General features: G+C 34.6%; 1 protein-coding gene across 1 annotated transcript in view; it reads left to right on the top strand.

Moving 5' to 3' along the window:
- The window catches only part of Kpc2 (Kip1 ubiquitination-promoting complex subunit 2), a 112531-nt gene extending 88321 nt beyond the window's left edge, over positions 1-24210 (top strand). Inside the window, exons 8-10 of the mRNA XM_090373008.1 lie at positions 9726-9812; positions 18910-19045; positions 23978-24210. Coding sequence (XP_090229134.1) covers positions 9726-9812; positions 18910-19045; positions 23978-24114 — 360 coding nt within the window. The 3' untranslated portion in view covers positions 24115-24210. The remainder of the gene's footprint in view (positions 1-9725; positions 9813-18909; positions 19046-23977) is intronic.
- Positions 24211-24526: the final 316 nt, after the last annotated feature.

Raw genomic sequence — 24526 nt, 5'->3', positions numbered from 1 at the left:
AAAATGATCTTTATAATGCAGTAAATTTGAAGTATCACATGCTGTAGAAAGGTCACTTAGTCCAATGCCCCCCACCAACTCAAATCTGTAATGACAACTGTTTCCAGTGTGTATGCATATCTCTCTGTCCATTCATGGATACAGTAACAAAACATTCATTAACAATCTATTCAGAAAAAAATTATAAATACCAATTATTAGTATTAGTAGTGGCAAGTGACACAAGGAAGCAAGCTTATACAACATCAACAACAAAAAAAACACTACCCATACCACTGCTTATCCCCTCTGATAATTTCTTTAATCCTTCCTTAAATTTATTCAAACTATCTACTTCACCAAACGGAAGTGTTCCAAAAATCAGTTACTCCCTGGCTGAAAGAAAAGTTTAGTGTCTCTTAACTTACAGTGATCCTCTTTCAAGTTAAATTTATGTCCCCTTATGCATGTCATCTGAGGAAGAATAAGGATGCCATCAGCATTTGCTTTATTTAATCCAATCAAAGCTTTAAACAGTTCAATGATTCTTCTAGTGGGCCTGGTTTCCATGCACTGCAATTTTCAGAATTGAAGTCTTTCTTGCTTAAGAGTACCCTTTTGTGTTCCTGACTAATCACATTTCCTCTTCTCTGCACCCATTTCCAACAGATCCACATCCTTCTTAAAATGAGACTTCCACACCTGTATGCAGTATTCAAGATGCACCTTAATCATTGCCTTATACCAATGGTTTTTGACCTTTTTTAATAACAGCACCCCTAAGTAATTTATTTTATGGCAGCCCTACTCAATTTTCTGCCTGTTCCAATTCTCTCTCTGCATATATATATATATTATTAAGGATAATATAAAGAACCATTAGAATAAGCAAATCAATCCAATAAATAATACCATCAGGGACCTAAGAAAACGCAAAAAAAAAAAAAAAAAAAAAAAAAGAAAGAAATTATTATCGCTTTTTACCGACAATCTAGATGACTTCAACTGGGGCCAACCACCCAGAATGAAGGCAAAAAACGACAAGAGGTTCTCTGTTTCTGTGATGATCAATATATGCTAAGTAATTTAAATCTAAACCAAATATAAACCAGTATAGGCCGAATGTAAATCGAATATAAATAAATCAAAAGATGATAATAAAAGTTAAGAAAATTTAGAAATATTAGAATCAAAGGTAAGAAATGCAAGTAAAATATAAATGTAAGCATATATTAATCATCGTTGACCCGACAGAGAACGTAATTTAATGATTAAAATAAGATTAAATATATAATACATACTACATATTGACCGTATCTAGGACATAATGTAATAGTCGTCAAGATAATATGTGGTGGCCCCTATGTGATGGATACGGTAAAAATAAATGATTAAATTAACGCATAGAGAAACATGCAGATAGTAAGAAGAAAAACTAAAGGAGTAGGAATAATAGAACCTGAACTCCACAAAGGCGAAAAATAGTGGTATAGAAATAGGAGAAACTATTTCTTATCTATACCACTATTTTTCGCCTTTGTGGAGTTCAGGTTCTATTATTCCTACTCCTTTAGTTTTTCTTCTTACTATCTGCATGTTTCTCTATGCGTTAATTTAATAATTTATTTTTACCGTATCCATCACATAGGGGCCACCACATATTATCTTGACGACTATTACATTATGTCCTAGATACGGTCAATATGTAGTATGTATTATATATTTAATCTTATTTTAATCATTAAATTACGTTCTCTGTCGGGTCAACGATGATTAATATATGCTTACATTTATATTTTACTTACATTTCTTACCTTTGATTCTAATATTTCTAAATTTTCTTAACTTTTATTATCATCTTTCGATTTATTTATATTCGATTTACATTCGGCCTATACTGGTTTATATTTGGTTTAGATTTAAATTATTTAGCATATATTGATCATCACAGAAACAGAGAACCTCTTGTCGTTTTTTGCCTTCATTCTGGGTGGTTGGCCCCAGTTGAAGTCATCTAGATTGTCGGTAAAAAGCGATAATAATTTCTTTTTTTTTTTTTTTTGCGTTTTCTTAGGTCCCTGATGGTATTATTATTATTGGATTGATTTGCTTATTCTAATGGTTCTTTATATTAACCTTAATATTATAGACATTATGGGTGTATTGCATGATTGCTTGCAACTGCATTGACTCATAAATATTATTTACATATTAGTTACAGTTATTGTCGTTTTAACTTTCTTTCTTTACTTTTTTATCAATAATTATAAATATATATATATATATATAATATTAAAAAAAATATGTTATGTGATAGTTATTACAATAATATACCTATAAACAAAATTACAACTCATAATACAAATTTTATATATATATATATATATATATATATATATATAATTTTATTCTTTTTATAGAGGTACTAAATAAACATCAATTATAGATCACCACAAAATTAAAAAGATGCCATACACCTTTTTATAACGAAATAAATATATAAATTTTAAAAAATAATAACCTAAACTCAAATTATGTGGCACCCCTGGAATGTTGTTGTGGCACCCTAAGGTGCTGGTGAACCCCGGTTGAAAACCATTGCCTTATATAATGGGATAATCACATCCTTATTTCTGATGGCAAAATTCCTGTATGGTAAAGGTACCGGATTTTAAAATTTTCCAAATTTTAAGGAGATACCGAGTGGCTGGGCAGTTTTAGAGGACCATATTTCAGTTAGTATTAAACACAGACAACTGAACTTAATTACATCTGTAAATGTTTATAATGACTGTCTTTCCTTTCATTTGTTTTTGTTAGCAACAGGATTTAAACTGCATGGATAATGCAAGGACCTGAATTTCCACAGTAGAACAAACTTGCCATTGTAATGAGTTGCCCTGATATTGTATTACTTTAGACAGATAGCTTTAGCTGTATTGCAACTTTAAAAACTAATTTCATATACAGGCGAAACATGAAACAATTCTTTGCACCTGTTTTGTCTGTATGTTCTCATTAGAGACCACTTGTTATCTGATGAGGGACCAGTTAGTCTTGAAACAGTCTGTCATATCAGTCCCGTATTTTAAACAAATGGCCAGTTAACCTTTTATATAGGTCATCTGGTTGAAAGGTAGTGTAATATGAGCCAACTCATTGCAACAACAGGTTTGTTCTGCTGTTAGAATTAAAATCACGATGCATTATATTATATGTGTACTTTAAATCCTCTTGGCTGCAAAAACAGATTAAAGGTCAATATAACCCTTCAAGCGTCTTATAAAGGAAGAAACATCTCTTTTTTGGTTGGATTCTTAAAGACAAATGCAATCATTGATACGAATGCTGGATTACGCTCTTAATATTTCCAGATTATAGATTTTTTTTTTTTTTTTTTTTTTCATGTGCCAGATTATAAAGAATTTTGGATTTTAGAGTGCTGATTTTACAGCATTTATTGTATATCACTGATAGAACCCTCCTGTGCTGTCCTAGCAGCCTGTGTCTGTGCTGCTCTGTAAACTTCATGTTGGACCATACAATTACAGTCCGATAGGATAGGTCTTTTTTTTTTATTCTAATGCCGCCTTCCGTGTGTTAGCACTCAATTGTTATCCCAAGATTTTATTCTAGTACCTTGCATTTATCAATGTTAAACCCCAGTTGCCACTTCTTAGCCCATCTGTCTAATATTTAAAGTCTTGTTGCAGTTCCATTCCTGGCATAACCCCCCCTCTACTTTTTGTATCACTGCAAACTTGCACGTTAATCTTGATATGCCTCCATCAGTATCATTAGTAAATATTGAAAACTATGAAGGGCCCAGCACTGAACCTTGAGGGACTATTGATAAGGAAGAGCCATGTAATTAATAGACTGTTTCCTTCTGTCACTCAATCAACCCTTTATCATAAGTGCAATTTGTCCTTAGTGCTGCACTGCTCCAATTTGTACTGCATTCTTTCATGTTGAACAATATCAAAGCTTTATCATTTAAGTATATGATGCCAAAGTTATTTTTTGCATCCTGTTCCTTTGTTACTCTGTCATAGTAGTATATCAGGTTGATTTACTACTATGACAGAGTAGAGATTTTGTCTGACCAACATGAAATTGTTGGTCAGACAAAATCCTCCCCTTAAGAAGTTGTATTTTGGTTGGTTCTACATTACTTTGATCACTGAATCCCTGGAACAGAATGAAGCTTGCAGGTGTGTAATTGCTCACTTCGCTCTTTGATCCCCCATTGCGAATATTGTGAATACAGGTAGTTCTCGACTTTACGAGTTAATTCATTCCTAGCGCGTGCTCGTAAAACAAACTCCTAAAGTGGGAATTTATTTCCCATAGACATAAGGTTAAAAATAGGGGTTACGTTATCAACAATGAAATTAGTTAGCTAATTAGTTTGTTTAAACGATTGATTTATCGAAATAAATGAAAACATAGCCTGTAAAATCAAGCAAATTATAATAATAGAGAAATTATTTACAACTTAAAAATGTCAAAGAATGTTTATTCTTCATCATCATCTACTAAATGCACACTCATTAATCACTCATCATTGGCTTGGCAGTCATTGGTTTGTTGCACAAGGAGTTGTCTTCAGAAATGTTTCAAGAAGTGTTTGTTTCCAAGATAACCTTCTCTTTTAATTATAAATTTCATGATGGCATGCATAAGCATTTTTTAACGGCACACACAAATTGCAACTAACATAATTCACATGGAGTAACAAGTTTATGAAACTTAAAACCAAAAAAAAAAAAAAAAAGCAATGAAGAGAAGATTCTGAGAAGAAAATTTATTTGTTTTTTATACAATTGAAGATTTCAGTAAAGGGGAAACACATTTCACCATAATAACGTAAAAAAACCACACAATTCCAGCTATTGGTATTTTCACAATGCAAGAAGACCGAGTTTACTACCCATTTATAATTGCTTGCAGTAACAGAAAAGCCAAATAAACTGGAAAGTACAAATTGTTTTTATTGTTTTATGGTTGTGACCTCCAGAAATGTGCTTTAGAAAAATATCACACAGACGTTTAAAATTGTTTCTTATAACGGAACATAGGATAATGATGAAAATGTAGTGCATTTTAATGATTTGAATTGGTAACTAATACAATTTACAAACCACGCTCACGACCTGTTATATGGCCCTAATGTCATGCTCGTGACCTTAAAGATTACATTTTAGAGAGATAAATAGCTTAGTTATACAGTAAACCCCCATTATTCGCGGGGGTTACGTACCTGAGAAATGTCACGAATACCGAAAACGCGAATACTGAGTTATGGCTCCCATAGTAATAAAGGGGCTCCGTTCCAAAGTATGAAATATATAAGAAAAACTAGTCTAAATTTTGTCTATGTATGTATTATATGTACCTTCATAATATGACTATGTACATAGACAGTACATAGTGAAATGCAAGCATATGGCATCGAAATGAAAATAAGAAACAATTTAATATTAAATGTAATATTTATTAGAAATTTCAAACAAATCTTTCAATCCAGCGCCTTTGCTATAGCTAAAAAACTTATCCCGCCAGTGCTATCACCAGTTTCGCTAAAGTGTTGTTAAAGGTGTTTTGCCTTTTCACGAATGATGAGCGAACTTAAGGGACTTTTATTTTGAGTTCGGTCTTCTATCCACAGATTTAAAGCTTTTTCCATTTTTTTCTAATTTAACATCACGAGTTACAGAGCAAATTTTTTAAGTAATTAGCGCATTTTCACAGACACTACGGCGGATTTTTTCTTCCGATTTTTTGATTGATCGTACCGTTGACTCACTGATTTTATAATGTTTTGCCACTGAGGAGACGCTTTTGCAATTAGAAATTTTGTCTAATAACTCAATTTTATTCGCTAATGTCGTCACCTTCTTTGATATTTTCACATTTCCCTTGTTATTCGTAGCCATATTTTTGTATGGGTTAGAAAGAACTTGTCCACAATAAAGTAACTTTCTTCTGTTAACACATTCCAAAAAGTGTTTTACACTGCAAATAGGGTAGATTTATCACTTTTGTAAGCTTATCAATTTATAAATTGATAAGTTATTGATAAGTAAATTGACAATTTATTCAATTTATAAGCCTATAAATTAAAAACAAACGACGAAACCTTCCATGTCAAGCGCATAACACATACTGAACAAGGATTAGCGAGAAACATCCACGCCCGCGATTTTGTCATCCCCCCCCCACTGAGCGCTGTTTTGACCGGGAAAGATAATTTTAGCCATGCCCATGTTTTTTTATGACAGAAAATATTCACAGCGCTTTAAAATTCACATTTCTTTAGGTTTCATTTTATATTAAATCAGCGATTGCGAATATGGGAAACCGCGAATAGCGGGGGTTTACTGTACAGCGAAAATTTCAACCTTCTGAGATCTTGAAACGAATTACCAAAAAACAATGTGTTATTGGGTTCACATTACGATATTTTAACAATACAATGGTGTCTCTGGAACTGATTAATATTGTAAAGCGGGATACACTGTATTGTATAGCTACGCACGTGGTTTGGAATGTGCTATTTATGAATGTTTAACATTCATTTTTTGCAATTAATGTTCATGTTTTTGATTTTGTTGATAATTGATACTTGGAGGGGAAAAACTCATAAACCCGGGAACTCTTAAAGCGAAAACTCATAAAGCGAGAACTGCCTGTATTTGCACATCTCGAATCTGTAGGAAAGGATGCTGTCATAATTATGGCTGAAAGTTTTCTTACCTCTTTTGCTGCTTCTTTTAATTTAAATGGATAGATTCCATTATTCCCTGTGCCTTATTTACTTTTAGCTTCAACAGTTCTCTTTCATTTTGTTCTCAGTTATCATAAAATAATTTAGTCAAGTTATAACTTTGTATAAGCCAGGTGGGCAGGAGCAGCAGTGCGTAGCACACGCTTCTTGATTAGACCGGGGTTCGAGCCCGTCACCACCAAATACGGAGGATGTGGAAAGGTCAGGGAATGACCACTGCATATCCCTGGAGCAATATGGATTTAGTTGCTAATGCTCCTAAAAACCAAATAACAAACAACAATGTATAACTTCTGGTATCCCCATCCCTAAAAAATTCCACTGAGTGAATGCAGATGTAAAATATTTATTCAGTTTGTCAGCCTAAACTGGATCATTGGTAGTTATGCTATTCATGTCTAATGAGCCAGTGTGATCCATCCCCCTCCTTCCTTTCATTGTTAAGATAAGCAATGAATTAATTGCTATTTTGCTTTCCATTCTTAATCAAAGAGTTCTCTTAATGTACCTTAGCTTGCTTTATTGACGATTGCAGATTAGTTTATAGTTTCTGTAGGTTTCTGTCCCTCCCACCCTTTTAATTTATAATCTGTTCATTTTTAGATGCATTAGCATATTTTGTGCCCGGTGAAGACAACGGGCATACTTCACCATATCTGTCTCTCCATAACAACTTGGTTCCCAGTGGATGGATTTTCATTAAATTTTATATTTTGGCTTTTAAAAAGATTTGTCAAGCAATTCCAAATTTTATGAAAATTAATAGAAAACCAGTTATTTCTTCCCCCCCCCCCAACCTCATGTAATAACTCAGTTCCCAGTGGATGGATTTTTGTGAAATTTAATTTTTCGGGTATTTAGGGCATTTATAGGGCCATTCAAACTTTATAATCTTAATCTTGTTTAATGAAGAACAAAACAATTCACTTTATTATTTATTAGTAATCATTATTAAGTTTTCCTTAGGAGTATTGTAAACATACAATTATGTTATTGATAGGCTCTTTTTTTTTTTTTATGTGAACCCCAAACACGAGAGGTATTAGAACCTATAATACTTAGTACCGTGCTTGGGTTGGAGACTGAGAAGACAAAAGAAGATATTTGTTGACATTTTACTTGAACTTCTGCACACTGTAATTTTCAGGAAATACGTATGAAGGAAGGTTGTTCCAGAAAACGGCAGTTGAATGAATACATGAGGAAGATGAAAAGTTGGTTCTGTGGGTTTGAAGTTGGACAGTAAATGGATGTTGGCTGGTGGCGGCACGTGTTCAGACTGTTTTGAAAGAGAGAGCGGGAATTATAGAAGCTAATTCAGAAGAACAGTGCCCATGGAAGTATCTGTAGAAGAGGCATGCAGCAGAAACAGTGCATCTATAAGACAGCGAGTGGAGAGACTCTGTTAGAGATGAATCATTAATTAACCTAACTGCCCTCTTCTGAATGGAATCAAGAAGCCTGAGAGAGGTTTTGGGGGCACCACCCCAGATGTGGGAACAATATTCCATGGCAGGGCGGATTTGCGATTTATACAGAATGAGCAGCTGTTTGGAAGAAAAGTAACGGCGAGAGCGAAAGAGAAAACCAAGTTTTTTAGATGCAGAGGAAGCAATATTTGTAATGTGCTTGTGCCAAGAGAGATTAGAAGTCAGGGTAATCCCCAAAAGAGATATATCCTTTTGCCTAGAAATTGGAGTGTCACTAAAGATAAGCATAGGAGCAGAAGAATCCTTTTTGTGAGATATAAGACAAGACTGAGTTTTAGAAGGGTTGAAATCAACTAAGTTGTCTTTGCCCCACTGGAGAATTACCTGAAGATCGGCATTTAAGGAATTGGTAGCAGATTTTCGAGAAGTTGAAGCTGATTGAGCAGGACAAGGTTTTTCAAAATGGAAAGTTGAATGCAATGTGCTATCATTGGCAAAACTATAGATAGGATTTCCAGTCAATGGAAGAAGGTCATTGATATACAAGAGGAAAAGAGTGGGGGAAAGAACTGAACCTTGGGGGACACCGGCATTAGTGGAGAAGTTAGAAGACAGAGAGCCATCACCCTCAGTGAGCGATCAGAGAGAAAACTGGATAACCAATTACTAAAAACAGTTGGCAAACCATAAGATGGAAGCTTGTTTAGAAGACCTTTATGCCAAACATGATCAAAAGCCTTTGAGATGTCAAGAGCAACTACTTGTGTTTCACCGAACCTTCCCATTGAATTAGTCCATAAATGGGTAACATAAGCCAGAATATCACCAGTGGATCGACACTGACGGAATCCATACTGGCAATCATTGATCAGACGGAAGGTTTCTAGGTAGTTTAAGAGTTGGCGGTTAATTGATTTCTCCATTACTTTAGAAAGAGTAGAAGTAATTGCAATGGGACGATAATTGGATGGGAGGGATTTGTCACCCTTTTTAGGAACTGGCTGGATATGAGCAAATTTCCAAGCAGAAGGAAAAACACCTTTAGAATAAGAAAGTGAAAAAAGGCGGCAAAGAATAGGAATAAGTTCAGGAGCACAGGTTTTGAGAACAAGTGGAGAAATACCATCAGGACCTGGAGCTTTCTCAGCATCGAGATTCATCAAAATCCTTCTGATATCCTTTTGACGGAAGACCACAGGAGGCATTGAATGGAGTGTGTTGGGAAGGGTGGGAGGTGTTTTACCAAGATCATTAATTTTATGAGATCACAAATTTTATGAAAATTAATAGAAAACCAGTTATTTCTTCCCCCCTCCCCCCAACCTCATGTAATAACTCAGTTCCCAATGGATGGATTTTTGTGAAATTTAATTTTTAGGGTATTTAGGGCATTTATAGGGCCATTCAAACTTTATAATCTTAATCTTGTTTAATGAAGAACAAAACAATTCACTTTATTATTTATTAGTAATCATTATTAAGTTTTCCTTAGGAGTATTGTAAACATACAATTATGTTATTGATAGGCTCTTGAAAACCTGAAAGAAATGGGATTTACAGAAATGGAGATTTTGGATGCTTTGAGAATTAATGGGAATAATCAGGATGCAGCAGTGAGTCTGAACTTTTTTTTATGAATTTTTTCCCTTTTCATTAATTTTAAAATGAAAATTAATTTTATACAGAGTAAATTTAATGAAATGTAGGTTTAATTTGTTTAAAAACTTGTAAAAATGTTAGTGATGAGGCACACAAGCGATTTGTTTTTATTATTCATTGGACCATCTTAATTGCATATATTTTTTTAGCCTTTTCAGTCTTAGAACTAAAGATTTAAACCTTTTTTTGTGGAATTTATGTTGGCAGCTTTGGAACTGCACATCATTCTGGTCTAGAGTATGTAGTAGAAAATATTCACATAAGTTATTTTTAAATTGTTTGCTGGTTAAAGTGTAAGTGTAGTTCTGTAAACAAGTTTTTCTGTACTTTAAATAGTAAACAAGTGGAGGAAGCTGCAAAAAGTAATTGATCCTGAATGCATCTACCCTCTTTACAGGCCATTGATTATATAATTGTATGGGAACTGCATGGAGTTATTCTTTAGGTCCCACTCACTTGGAGCATATATCTGAACATTTTTGAAGACCAAGTTCATCCTATAATGGTGATGTATTTGGATGGCAACTGACTGTTCTAAGGCAACACTGCCACAGCTCACACATGTAAATTGTAGAGGATATATGCAGCATCTTTCAAAGCCTGCTTAGTCACTGGATGTGAATCTGTGAGATCATATGAAACAATCAGGGTGTCTACAGTAGGCTTTATCAACCAATGAATCTGATGGATTTAAATATCTTGAACAGGAATAACATATTATCACCAGGTATACCTCTGCACGCTTAACCAAATTCATGCCACAAAGGATTGCCACTCTTATAGCTGCTGAAGATGGACTTATGTGCTATTACAGGTACATTCTGTAATATTTTGGCAGTGAGGTTTGTGTACGTGCTAGCTTGGAATGTCAGGATGGAAACACACACATGCATGCTGAAAGGGTAAACATTTTTGTGGTCGATAAAATATATTTAAAAGAAATTTATTTTATTCTGTTTTATTAGACCTACACAGAGTGCAGGTCGAATAATACTTTCGATATATTAATTAACTCAGATACCTGAAAATGTAAACAATTATGACAGACATTTCTGAATATTTCTTGATAACTTCTTTTTCCCACTCACTAATTCTGTGGCCACTCTTCAGATAAATATCATATGCATAGTATTAATTTTAAAAAGCACTATCTTTATATATAGGTCAAGTCACTCTGACTTTTTTTTTTACCTCACTGTTTAGAAACATATAACAGTTGTCAATAGAAATTGTCACTTCTCTCCCCACCTACACCGCCAGCCAATCCATAATAATATACCATTATGAAAAATAAAATATAATAGTGACAGCAGAAAATAGTTTATTTAAAAAAAAATTAACATAGTAGATGTTAGGTACAAAGGATCATTTAAAGGTTCTGATAGATCATTTGAATCCAAGTATAACACCCTAAGAGAATCACAGTTACTGATTTTTATACATGGCTAAATGACAGAACATAACAGTTTGCATAGAGGCTTATAACAGATATTTTAAACAATGTATCTTTCATTTTATATATAATTCAGGAACTGTAATTTTCTCAGGTTGTTGTATTTGTATTCAAATGATCTATCATAACCTTTTATATCACTTTTTGATTCATTTATAGCGAGGTATGGTGGTAGGAGTATCTATCCCTCCCAGATGCCCTTATATAAAAATAAATTGTGATTCATTTACTTAGCATTAGCAATAGTGGTTATAGTGTGGTTTCATTACTGCTTATATTCATGTCTCTCTCTCTCTCTCTCTCTCTCTCTCTCTCTCTCTTACATGGTTAGCACATTGAATAACACTATATCATTACTTGAATGGTAACGTGAAACAGTTGCACATCTGAAGTGAGACCATTCACAAACTTGATGTTTGCAACAGTGACATAAAGTGCATTGAGACACCCCATTACAATAAGTATGCTTTTTTGTGCACATAAATAAGTCACTATTTACAGAAAAGAATAACCATAGAAGCTGTGTCAAAGGAAAATATTACACATAACTATATATAAAAATAAATGAGAACAAATAGAGAAATACCAACTTTCAGGAAGTTTGAAAATGCTCATTTCAAACATGAAGGTGTACAATGAAAGTTTTTGTTAATATCTGAATATGTGATATTGCTAAATGCTATGTTTAGCATTTAGTAGTTTTCTTTTCTGCTAAATGCAGAAAAGAAAGTTTCAGTTTTTTGGTTAAGATTTGACTCCGGGCACTCTACAATCGTGGAACACTATTGGTCTGAGCAACACAACCTCAACCCCTTACGAGGTGTTGAGTTCGTTGACCAGCCACATAACTACTGTCAACAATCTTGGCTTGAAACACTGCATATAACCAGTTGCATAGTGTCTTCAATCGCAACAGAGATGTGTGCATGCACCCAGTTATGGAGGCAGTTGTCTTGTAATGTGACAAATGTTGGCAATATGCCCCACATTCTCAGCAGCAAGTGTCTGAGTCTACACAGTTACCTATTTAATGTTCCTCCCATTTAACGTTCACCAACCTCGTGCATGTGCTTCACTTGTCTAATACATGACCACACCTGGCATTATTTGGTATTCCATTGTAACATTTTTGTATATTAATGTTTTTATATTTTAGCTGATGAAGGGACTCATTGTCCCGAAAGCTCCTGTTTATTTATATAATTTGTATATTTTTGTATCCTACCTATTAAATGCATTAGTTCCTGCTCTTTCAGATGAGACAATATTCTTATATAAGCACTAGCTGTGAGGGTAGAATTTATGCAGTAAGCACTAGCAGTGTGCTGATGGAGGTCATTGAGGGGGAAACATGCCTGTAGCAGATGCAGCAGGACAATGAGCCAGATAAAATTCAATTTCATTCAGTAATTTACACCACATTTATTGAACATAGTAACACCTTCAGTAAATAAAAAGAAACGTCATTTATTGAATATGCATACCAGTTACAAAATTACACCAAAAAATAGCAAATAATATTTGGTTTTGGCAGTCTTCATGAATTAGACAAGCTATTTGTATTTCGCAGGATCCAATTCTGACTTCAAATAAAATGGCCTTAAAGCTCTGGACATGGATATGGCAAACTAGCATAATGTGCATCAACTGTAGGCTCAAGAAACCAGGCTCTCAAGGAGCATTAGTTCTGCAAGCAAAATAGCAAAAAAAGTAATGATCACTTTAGTGAAGATCGATCAGTCTTCCACAGATTGACTTTAACCAAACTCAGCCCCTTTCTCTTATTCTGAGCAACAATTTTGCTCAGAATAAGATGGACTCTTTTCTGTTCTACAAAAGATGGACTCTTTTGTAGAACAGCAGAATACTAGTGAAATAAAGTTTACATATCTCTTTCTGGTGTGTGTGTGATTACTTTGTGAAGTATTTATCTTTGCTGAATGCTGAAAATATATCAGTTGAATGATGCCAAGCACCTTGTATTCTTACCAAGAAAATATCACCTGGATCCTCTCCAAAGAAAAAAAAAAAAAAAACAAAATCCAGCAATAACACCGAATAGATACTTATTCAAAACATAAAAAACAAAATTTACACTTAATGGCGATATCTCATTATTTTGCTTTGCATCCCTACTATAAAACTCTCACAGCAGTTATATCTGTTCTGTGTATCCTTCTAATGTTAATATTCTCTCTTTCCATATTGTAATATTTCATTCAATGATCACATAGGCCATGCTGCAGCACTAGCAATAATCACATGTGCTCTGCCATTTTTCTGACCATCCCTGAAGTCCAAGTCATCCTGAAGAAGATCAGTGCCAAGCTCTGCTTGCTTGGCACTGATCATTAAATACTCTACCAATTTGACACCTTCAAATTTCAACAACAGCAGCGGTCCCAGTACTCATCTTTGGTGAACCAAACCTCACCACTTAGTTAGTCCAATCTGAAGAATAACCACCATTAATCACAATTGTCTCCTGCTTGTTGGCCATTCTGCAGTCCATCTTATAAATTTCACTTGTAATCGTAACATGTTCCAGCTTGTACAGTAACCTCTGTGAGATCGAGTCAAATTCTTTGCTGAAATCCTTAACAATATCAATTATTTGTAAACAGTATCAATTATTTTCTGTAACCAACTCAATATCTTTGTCCAAATAGTTAACTAAATTATTAAATATGATTTTCCCATTACAAAACCATGTTGTATTTCCTTCAGAATTCCATTTCCATCTAATGATCTTGTATTGCACTCTTGATTTATCGTTGACTCCATGATTTTCCCTACCGTTCAAGTTAGATTGACTGGTTGGTAGTTACCCACTTTGCTCATAGAACCACTTATGTATTGGCAGTACATTGGCACTTCTCCAATCCATAATTAACCTTAATGAATTAATGCACTGCCTTGCCACCTCCCTCAGAATTACTGGATATATGACATCAGCTCCAAGAGCCATACTCACCTTTAGGGCTATACTAGATGAGTGCTTGAAGCACAAGTGTAAGCTGGCGTCGTGAATGCCTCCAAAACAGCAAACTGCATGTAGTGCTCCTAACGTCAAGATTGTTTGAAACCAGACGGGGATTCTTCTAACATTTCATTGGATATCACCAGTGACTCACTTATGTAGTGCTGATTGCGAGTAGAAAGAGAAAACAACAATGGTGAATTCATCCAGCACATTCAAATAGTCTAAAAAAAGAAGTTTTATATTATGTTTGAAACACACAGGAAGTCTTCTGAGAATTGTTTTTATTTTACAGAATGTCGATAGAAATAGAGTTTTGAAATAGAATAGAGAATTTTGATGAACTTCTAATATTAATTAGTGAAAAAAAATGCAAACTTTGATACTGTGATGCAGAAATCAATACTGATGTTTGCATCTATGCTTTATGTGCTGTACCAATAGGCCAACTCCCACTAATTGAAATAATTCTGAAATGTTGTTTTCTTTGTTTGTAAAATTATTTTATTTCTAGCTGATATTCTTAATCAGAGATTAAGGTATTTGTAAGACTCTGTCTTACAGAATTATTTTCGGTAACATAAAGAATAACTTCCTGTTTGATTTTACCGTGCGGGACTTCTCAGAATAAAACACCTATGTTCCTGTTTTTTCACCACTCGACATTATTTCCAGATGGAATATGGACGAGTACTGTCCATCGTTTTGAAGCAGAAAATGTTTTCCACTACCCACACTGTAACGAAGTACTTTTTTTGTAATAAAGGATTAGTGCTGTTTTTTTTTTTTTTTTTTTTTGATTTGGTAGTTGTTGGCGCATCGGCTTCTGTGGCCATATTGCACCTCCCAAGGTTTTTGCAGTACTTTGATCCAAGCCCGAGGCGGGAATCGAACCCGCGACCTTTGGGTTGCCGGGCAGGTACTTTACCCACTCGGCTAGCCCGGTCGGCTAGTGTTGTTTGGTTTATGAATGTTCATGAGAAGACACAAGTTTTCAAAGTTTGTAACGCAGCTATCAATAGAAATATTTTCTTGAAATTTCATTAGAAGATCAAATATGCATCCAGAAAAGGTGCTGTATTGATATTGATTCCTAAAAACAATTTTAGTAAAGCAAACTTTTTCTTTTTTTAAAATATGCACATTGCAGTGTTATCAGTTTTACACCAGTTTTTCCCATTTCCAGTGTAGCTTCCAATGAATGAATTTCCTCGATTTTGTGTTAGTAGATGCAATACTCATTGAAGAAAGGAAGTACGATATTTTTGTTTTTCAAAAACAATCCATTGCAATTCTTTCAGTCATGTTTTTTCTGCCAAGAAACAGTTGCATGCACTATTATTATTATTAATATATATTTTTTTCCTGTATCACACTGGCAATGACTCTGTACTTAGCAGCTTACTGCATTCTTTCATTGCTTTCACAATATTTTTTGAAAAAAGAAAGACACAGAAGTTATGTTTGAAATGAAAGGTTTTCAAAATTCGTTTTGGAAGAAGACAGAGACCGCATGTGATTCTCATTTGTTAACGCCAACATTAGTTGTACTGTTGCAGTGGATATTCTTCAGCAGTTTTCTGATTACTGTTTTCATCTTATTTAATAATAATAAGTTTCTTTATTAACTTAAATTATATACATTCGTGATTCCACACACAGATAACCCAGAATCGACCAATAAATTGTCTCTGCAAGTGAAGAAACTTGTGAAGAAACAGTACAGGTGACCCCTGCTTAACGCTGATAATTCTTTCCGGAAAAACAGTGTGCTAAGTGATTCCGCGCTAAGCAAGCACCACATTCCCATAAGGTAGCATACGTATTTGTGAGTTGCAGTCGGTGCCATAGGATATTTCCTAATCAATAATGTACGGTAGTGAAAAGATGAACAAGTGTCGGTCAAAATATTTAATATTCAAATATTTGTACATGTAAAATATTCTGCATTACATACATATATAATTATGTGGTAACTACTTAGGTATCAAAATTAAACTTAAAATTCCAATTAAAATCATGAATTTAATTGACCTAAATTGATTTTAAATAATTGGTGAATTTAATCATGAAAAATGTGTCTATTTTGGGTTGTATTTGGGCCCTCTTCCTGGTAAACTAAAAGGGGCTTTAATTTTAAATCCCCTGCAGCCGTTATCACCCAACAATAAAGCCAACTGATCCTTTGCTGCTTTGAAATCTGTCATGTTTTTTTCTTCTTTCAATATGACACTTCTTTTAGGCATTCGTTTCCAAGAAGTCCTGCTTCATCTATGTTAAAAACTTGTTGAGAAGTATAACACATAATTACCCCTCTTCAGTAATTTGAACAAGTTCTTTTTTGAAAGTTTTGGCTCCTTGATCTGCACTTGCGGCTTCTCCCTGGATTTTAAATCTATTCAACCAGCCCTTTCTAGTTTTAAATGGTTCCACGTTTTTTTTTTTTTTTTTTTTTTTTTCCTAGGTGAGTTTTCTTCAGCTCATCATATAGGCTAATCTCTCTCTTTCTCTTTTTTTTTTTTTTTTTTTATAACATTTAACTTGACTGAATTCTGCATTGGATTTAACTGCAATAAAATTAGTTAAAACTCTCTCCATTTCAATCCCTAATAGCTGGCCTAGCCCTAGTTGCTTGTAGTGGAACAACTGTCTTTCCTGCTGCTAAAATTAATTATTTTTTTTTTATAATTGTTCTTACAGTTAAACCTGCCAGTCCTAAATTATGGCACACATCTGCTTGTCATTGACTGGAATCGATTCAATTCAAAATGTCTAATTTAATTTTCAAATTCAGTCTTTTTCTTACATTTATAGCGTTCATGCTGTGTCCAGACATTGCTTTTTTATTCTTATCCACGATTATTAACTCTTCGAAAATGTAACTATTGATTTTGCTTCACCGCTAATTGTTATTTCCCTAATACCATGTCATTTCAACTAAAGCCATCCATCAATAGCAGAGAATTCACCATCAAGAAAACATTTCTCTGCTTACATCTTCAGAATGGATCCTGCCATTGGATACCCTAAACTGCATTTCTGAATGAACCATGTATATAACCAATCATCCACTTTCTCGTTCTTGCAGTCTTGATTCCTTCTTTTCCAGTCCAGTTCTGTCCAACTTATCCAAGAAGGAACATAGCCTTCCTTCTTCTGCAGTCATATTGTTCCCTCCAGAATATCCAACTCCCATTTTATTTGTGCTTTCAAGATACCACTTTTTACTCTTTTGATTATAGTCCACCTTTCCTTGATGGTGTAAGACTTTCTTTTATTAACATTCACCATAACCCATTGTAATCAATTGTAATTTATTATGAATGATAGTTACGTACATCTCTAAAGTTTGCAAAAATGTAAAAATTCACCAATACACACTGAACAGTCACAAAAAAGACAACCAGCCCAGATAAGTTCTCAAACTACAGATCGCCTTTTCTATTTGCAGTGACAACCCTTACACAAACAATAGACACTCAGAACTAACTGCAGTGGCTAAAACAGTGTAGGGGTTAGTGACCTTGAAGAAGATTAGCAAATCCTGTCACTCAAAGAAAAGGTAAGGTATGAGAGGTGTAATCTTTGCTTTTTAACTCAGCAGGCGGATTTCTGAAAAATCCAGCTTTTTCCTTTCCTCGTCAAGACTGGGTGATTTGAGAGGGAAAGCCTCCTGCAGTGCAAGGTTTGCAGAAGCAACATTGATATTTTTCTCAGAATATCTTTCAGCGGCAGGATGAGGCAGGAAGACCTGCAGTATAAATGATGGTGTTTTAACTGGCGAGTGGTGTACATTCGTGGTAAAACTTGTTATTCCCTACCTGAAGGTGGCACCACGTTTCCGTTAGCCCTATTTTGTCAGCATTAGTTGTTCTAATCAGGAACCCGAATTCACCTGTTTTATTGACAGCACTCCTCTGTAAATATATTTAATGCAATATGTTCACATAGTTTACTACCCTGTCAAACACTTTGAAGTTTATGTTCCCTTATGTTTGTCTTGTGAGAAAGAGTAGGGATACTATCAGCACTTAGCTTACTCAGTCCATTCATAGCACTGGGTAAGCACATTACTCAGGGCTCCTCTCAGGTGCTTATTTTCCAAGTGCTCCAGTTTTCAGAAATGAAGTATTTCAAGGTAAGAATACCCTTTTATATTCTTGACTAATGTTGCTGCTCCAGTAATTCTACAGCTTTATTAAAATGGAATTTTCAGACTGCAGATCTAGAAGCCCCAATTTAAGAAAAGCAATGGCTGAGATCTAACCATCGCTTTTTATGGTGGGATTATCACCTCTTTGTCCTTGCCAGTAAAATTATAGTATATCAGTAACAGAACTTCATAATCTCTCTCTTGGTAGCTTGTCTGCATTGCTCAAAAAACGTATCTGACTGTATAGTACTTCCTAGGTTGCTTTCATTCTTCTCCTGCTTGAGTGTGGTACCACCCAAGTGTAATTTGAACACAAGATGAAGGCAATCATCTGATACTTTAATGATATCAGCTTAAAATATATCAGTTCCTGGATACCTAATATTGTATGTCAAATAATTGATAGAATTACAGGTATATATCTATGTGTGCATATATATATATATATATATATTTCTTTTCCAGTGTGAGTGGTTATTGAGTGACAAAAAATCGTCTGAAGATTTGGAAGTAGGTTTGGATCCTGAAGGTCCAATTCATTCGGCTATCATGGCGAATCCTATAGTTCAGTTAGGTCTAAGCAATCCTAAAACTTTTTTAGGTAAGAACAAAGAACAGAGATATTGCATAGGGTTTACCAATAATTAATGTCATGAAATATTTTATTTCATGTCACTTGTTATTTTTGGTAAATTTAATGCATTAAGAAAATCTGATTTATATTTTTGAGTTTCTGGTTTAATAAAACTACAAAAAAAAACAAAAAAAACTTGTAATATATATTGTAACAAATGCAATATTAATACATACTAATTAATAATAATAATAATATCCATCATTAATTGGTTCTTTAAGGAACCAGTTAATCATTGTTATTGAAGACCCATCGTACATATCATATATCCTGCATAACCAGGTCTTCATTTCTGGATTTATCACTTCTGTTGATTTTCTTGAGTGGGAAATCATCTTCTGTGGATTCTTTACCCCAAAATTTTATCTGGTATTCAGAAGGGGCAGCATTATCATATACAGCTTTCATGCATTTAGGTTTTGGCCTACTCCCTTCAAAAAATTTGTTAAGGGCCCAATGTTCCAATTTCACAACATCCCCATTTTCTTTTGTGTTGGATGCTTTAAATCTGTCTGTTCTGTCCTTCCTTACCTCAGTGTATTGAAGCTTGACTTGCACAAATAAAATATTTATGGGAATTTGATAAAACTGCAAAATTCAATAGAATTTGATAAAACTGCAAAATTCAATAGAATTTGATAAAATTGCATATTGCTTGATATATAAAATATTTGATAAAATATTTGATATATATTTGATAAAATTGCAAATTGCTTGATATATAAAAATTTCACTGATTTTTATATAGTAAGGTAGCCTAATTGAATCCCATGTACCATTATTCATTTCAAACATGAATCCACAGTTTTCAGTCCTTTCTTGTACCATTATTAATTTTAATGTAAATATTTTTGAAAATTTTTGAAGTAGGAATATCATATAAATTCATAATAACTGCAATGGAATTATACCAATAATAAGATAAAATAAGACAGGATAAAATTTTGTTGTAAAAATAAAATACACTGAGAACTGTAGAAATAAAAGAGATAAAATGATAGATAAAATTAATATATAAAATTAAATTAAAATTGGTTTCCTGTACACTCTTGTTTTTACTCTGGGCCAACCCTAAAAACCAACACATCAAGGAAATGGAGGGTACCATCTAATTCCACCTCCAAGGTAAACTGAATGAATTGAATTTAATGGTTCTCCCATTTCATTAATTTCATCTTGGAGGTAGGGATGGCCCCAGAGTAAAAAGAGTATATAGGAAACCTATGTGCCGCGGACATTGCATGCTTTATAACACTGCACAAAGGATAGAATGAGGAGATAAAATGTGTCACGGTGGATCTTTGAAAATGCAGCTACCTCCCAGAAGATCTTGAACAAACATAGAGAAGCTGAACATGGGCAAAGAGAGGCATTCTCACTTGCCTGTTACTGCAAACATTCCCTACTATCTGGGCTTAACAGAGTAGATCCCTAGAATATTACACACCTGTCAGACATGCTGTGTGCAGCTGCCACAGGGTGAAGATTGCTGTTGTTGTTATTTGGTTTTTAGGAGCATTAGCAACTAAGGCCATATTGCTCCGGGGATATGCAGTGGTCATTTCCTGACCTTTCCACATCCTCCGTATTTGGTGGTCATGGGCTCGAACCCCGGTCTAATCAAGAAGCGTGTGCTACGGACTGCTGCTCCTGCCCACCTGGCTACGGAGGCGCGTGAAGATTGCACAGTCATGTCAAAAAGGTAAAAGATTCTGTACCTATTGAGGGTTCAAGTGGGGTTATATATGAGATAAAATGTCTGGACTGTGGTGAGTGCTATGTCTAGCATTGAGCTAGGTTGCTGAGTACTTAATGGGCTCCTCATCTTAATTCCTTTGTGGCCATCAACCCTGTTCTTTGATCTCTCTCACACACACACACACACACACACACACACACACACATATACACATGAGAATGCTGAGTTTTCACTTAATCCTCACATTCTGCATATGTTTGTATATCCCCACAGACTATCAATTTTTCAACACATTAGCATTAGCAAAGGCACATGATGCAAGAAAGCAAGCTTATATAGCATCAGCCAAAAAAAAAAAAAAAAAAACCATTATTTCACCCATCCACTCGTTTCAAATGTTTGTCAAGTTCTGCCTTGAATCTATTTAAGCTATCAACTTCTACAATGACAGATGGAAGTTTGTTCCAGCAATCAACCACCCGCTGGCTAAAGGCAAACTTCCGCACATCTATCCTACAATCATCTTTCCTCAATTTGAATTTATGCCCTCTCAGGCGATTATTCTGAGCAAGAGGAAGAATCTCATCCGCATTGAGCATGCTCAAACCATTCAAGGCTTTATACACCTCAATCAGATCACCTCGCAGGTGGTGCACTATAGCCCCAGAAGCTTATGCGCCATAAAACACACACACACACACACACACACACACACACACACACACACACACACACACACACACACACACACACACACACACACCTTGCAGGTGCCTAGTCTCCAGACACTGTAATTTGCAAAACTTAAGCCTTTCTTCATAAGAGCAACCCTTTGTTCCATTCACTAATCTTGTTGCCCTTCTCTGTACTCGTTCCAACAACTCTACATCCTTCTTAAAATTAGGCCTCCAGACCTGTATACAGTATTCAAGGTGTGGCCTGACCATTGCCTTATACAAGGGGATAATAACCTCCTTATCCCTGCTAGAAAAATTCCTCTATATCATTGACAAGACACCATGAGCTACTCTTGCAGACCGTCTGCACTGCTTAAAAAACTTCATATCTGCCTGCACAATTACCCCCAGATCCTTTTCAATCTCCACCACTGTCAGTGTGGTACCACAGAGTTGATACATTACTCTGGGATTACTGCTTCCCATATGTAGTACTTTACATTTGTCAATATTAAACTTCATTTGCCACCTCTCAGCCCATCTGCTCAACTTTTCTAGATCCTGTTGCAGCAGTGTACTGTCATTAACAACCCTGCCAACCTTCGTATCGTCTGCAAACATTGGACATTAAGCCTGATATACCATCATCAATATCATTTATAAATACAGAAAACAACAATGGACCCAATATTGAACCCTGAGGGACTACTCCACTAATAACATTAGTCCACAAAGAGCAATGTCCATTGATTACCACTCTCTGTCTTCTCCCACTCAACCATCCCTTTATCCATAGCAGCAATTTGCCTCCAATGCCACATTGCTCCAAATTTTGAAGCAGTCTTCCATGTGCAACAGTATCAGAGGCCTTTCTAAGATCCAAATGTGTATCATCAAAGTTATTCTTTGCATCCAGTTCCTTTGAGACTACATCATAGTATCCAATCAAATTTGTCAGACAAGACTTCCCCTTAACAAACCCATGCTGTGTCCGTACTATAAGTGAAGTCTTGTCTAGATGATCCTGCAATGCTTCTTTAACCAGTGCCTCCATTAATTTCCCTGGAACAGAAGTTAAACTAACAGGTCTGTAATCACCTGTGTCTCCCTTTGATCCTCCTTTGTGGATTGGGGTCACATTTGCACATGTGACCCTCCAGTCCATGGGTACCTCCCCTGAGTCCAGGGAAGCTCTCATAATTATGGCTAAGGGTTTGCTTACTTCCTTTGCTGCCTCCTTTAATATAACTGGATAGATCCCATCCACCCCAGGTGCCTTTCTTATGTTTATCTTCAACAATTTCTCCTCCACTTTACTCTCAGTTATTACAAGATTATCTAGCTTTACTGCCAGAGTTGAATACACCTCTGGCATTCCCCTCCCTGAATAACTCCTCATGTTTGAATGTAGTTGCAAAATATTCATTTAGTTTGTTAGCTACCTGAGCAGGATCTTCAACAGTTGAACCATCGATATCAAGTGGACCAATCTGATTCATCCCCTTCTTCCTAGAGTTTACATAAATAAAGAACTCTTTGCTGTTTTATTTCGCATTCGTTGCCAAAGATTTTTCGTAATCTGTTTTCACCTGCCTAACCTCCTTTGTAACTTGGTTACAGACCAGCTTATATCTACCATAGGCTTCTGTGTCACATGTTAATTTATATGTGTCACATGTTAATTTATATGTATCCCATGCATTACATTCTTAATCACCTCTAGAATTTTGGCTTCGCTTTGAACCTTTGGTTTGTGTTTTGTTTATGCTCTTTTATTTTCAAAACTTGTTATACATGTTATCTTATTTGTGTAATGCACCTTTTGTCTTTACCATATCTGTCCCTCCATCCATGTGTGATAACTTGACATCTTTGTAGATGGATTTTCATAAAATTTTATATTTGACTCATTTAGAAAAATTTGTCAAGCCATCTCAAATTTCATGAAAATCAAACTAATGAATATTTAGCAGTTATTATTTTTTTGTCTGTCCACATGTAATTACTTGATTTTAAGTGGATAGATTTTGATGAAATTGTATATTTAGCTCTCATAGACAGACTTGTTGAGTTATCCCAAATTTCATTAAAATTGAAATATTAGAAATTTTACAATTATTATTTATTTGTATATCTGACCATATGTAATAGCTCATCTCTCGGAGGATTTTCATGAAATTTAATAATTTGGCTCCTTTAGAATGATTTGTTGAGCCTTCTGAAATTTAATTAAAATTGGACCAATGGAAATCTGACGATTATTATTAATTTTTTTCATGCATATCACATAGGCTATCTATGTATTTTATATTGTATTATGTTTGTTGCCTGCTAATTGAAGAAATGAATGGCAATATGGCAGATGCACAAAAATGAAATGCTCTCAGTTCATGCATAAAAGTTAGTTTTTTGTTGTTTTTTTTTATAGAGAGTATTGTTACTGTTTGGTAATGTGCCTAAAATATAATGCAATGTGTATATTACCTAACTTGTTTTTTTTTTTTTTTTTCTCTTTTCTTTTAGCTCTACTTCATATGTTAGAAAATCCAAATAGTAGGTGGCTCAGTGATCCTGACACTGCACCTATTTTGAGCCAGATTTTCCATATTTATCATGCTGTGAAACACTCACTTCAGATAGTTAGGCCTTTTAGTCACTAACCTTCGATTTGCTCACTTATTAAGTTATTGTTCTTGTATGACGCTTGAACTGCATTCCATCATGAGAGACAAAGTTTTCTTTCGTAAGTGATACATGCAAATTGTTGTTGATTCTGTGTTAAGGCAGTTTATATACTAAATACAAACTACTAAAAATTAAAAAAATTATTGAAAAAGTTTTTCGAATGTTTCTTATGATGAATGGAACTTAAATTCCATATATTACATTTTTGGAATAGTTTTATCCCTACAGGTTTTAATGCAGAATTATTTATTAATTTTACTGGTAGTTTCTAAACTTATACTATTATTGAAAGGATTGCAGAGAGAAATGAAATGCATATATAAATATGCAATACTTGTTTTGTGCTGTGAATTTCTTCTTTCTAGAAGAAATTTTATACTTGTGAAT

The sequence above is a fragment of the Mastigoproctus giganteus genome, chromosome 4 (genome assembly GCF_048544385.1).
Source record: "Mastigoproctus giganteus isolate SK-2022 chromosome 4, ASM4854438v1, whole genome shotgun sequence".
NCBI classification, from domain to species: domain Eukaryota; kingdom Metazoa; phylum Arthropoda; class Arachnida; order Uropygi; family Thelyphonidae; genus Mastigoproctus; species Mastigoproctus giganteus.
The sequence above is the reverse complement of the archived record's forward strand: the minus strand, read 5'-3'. Positions and strand labels throughout refer to the sequence as shown.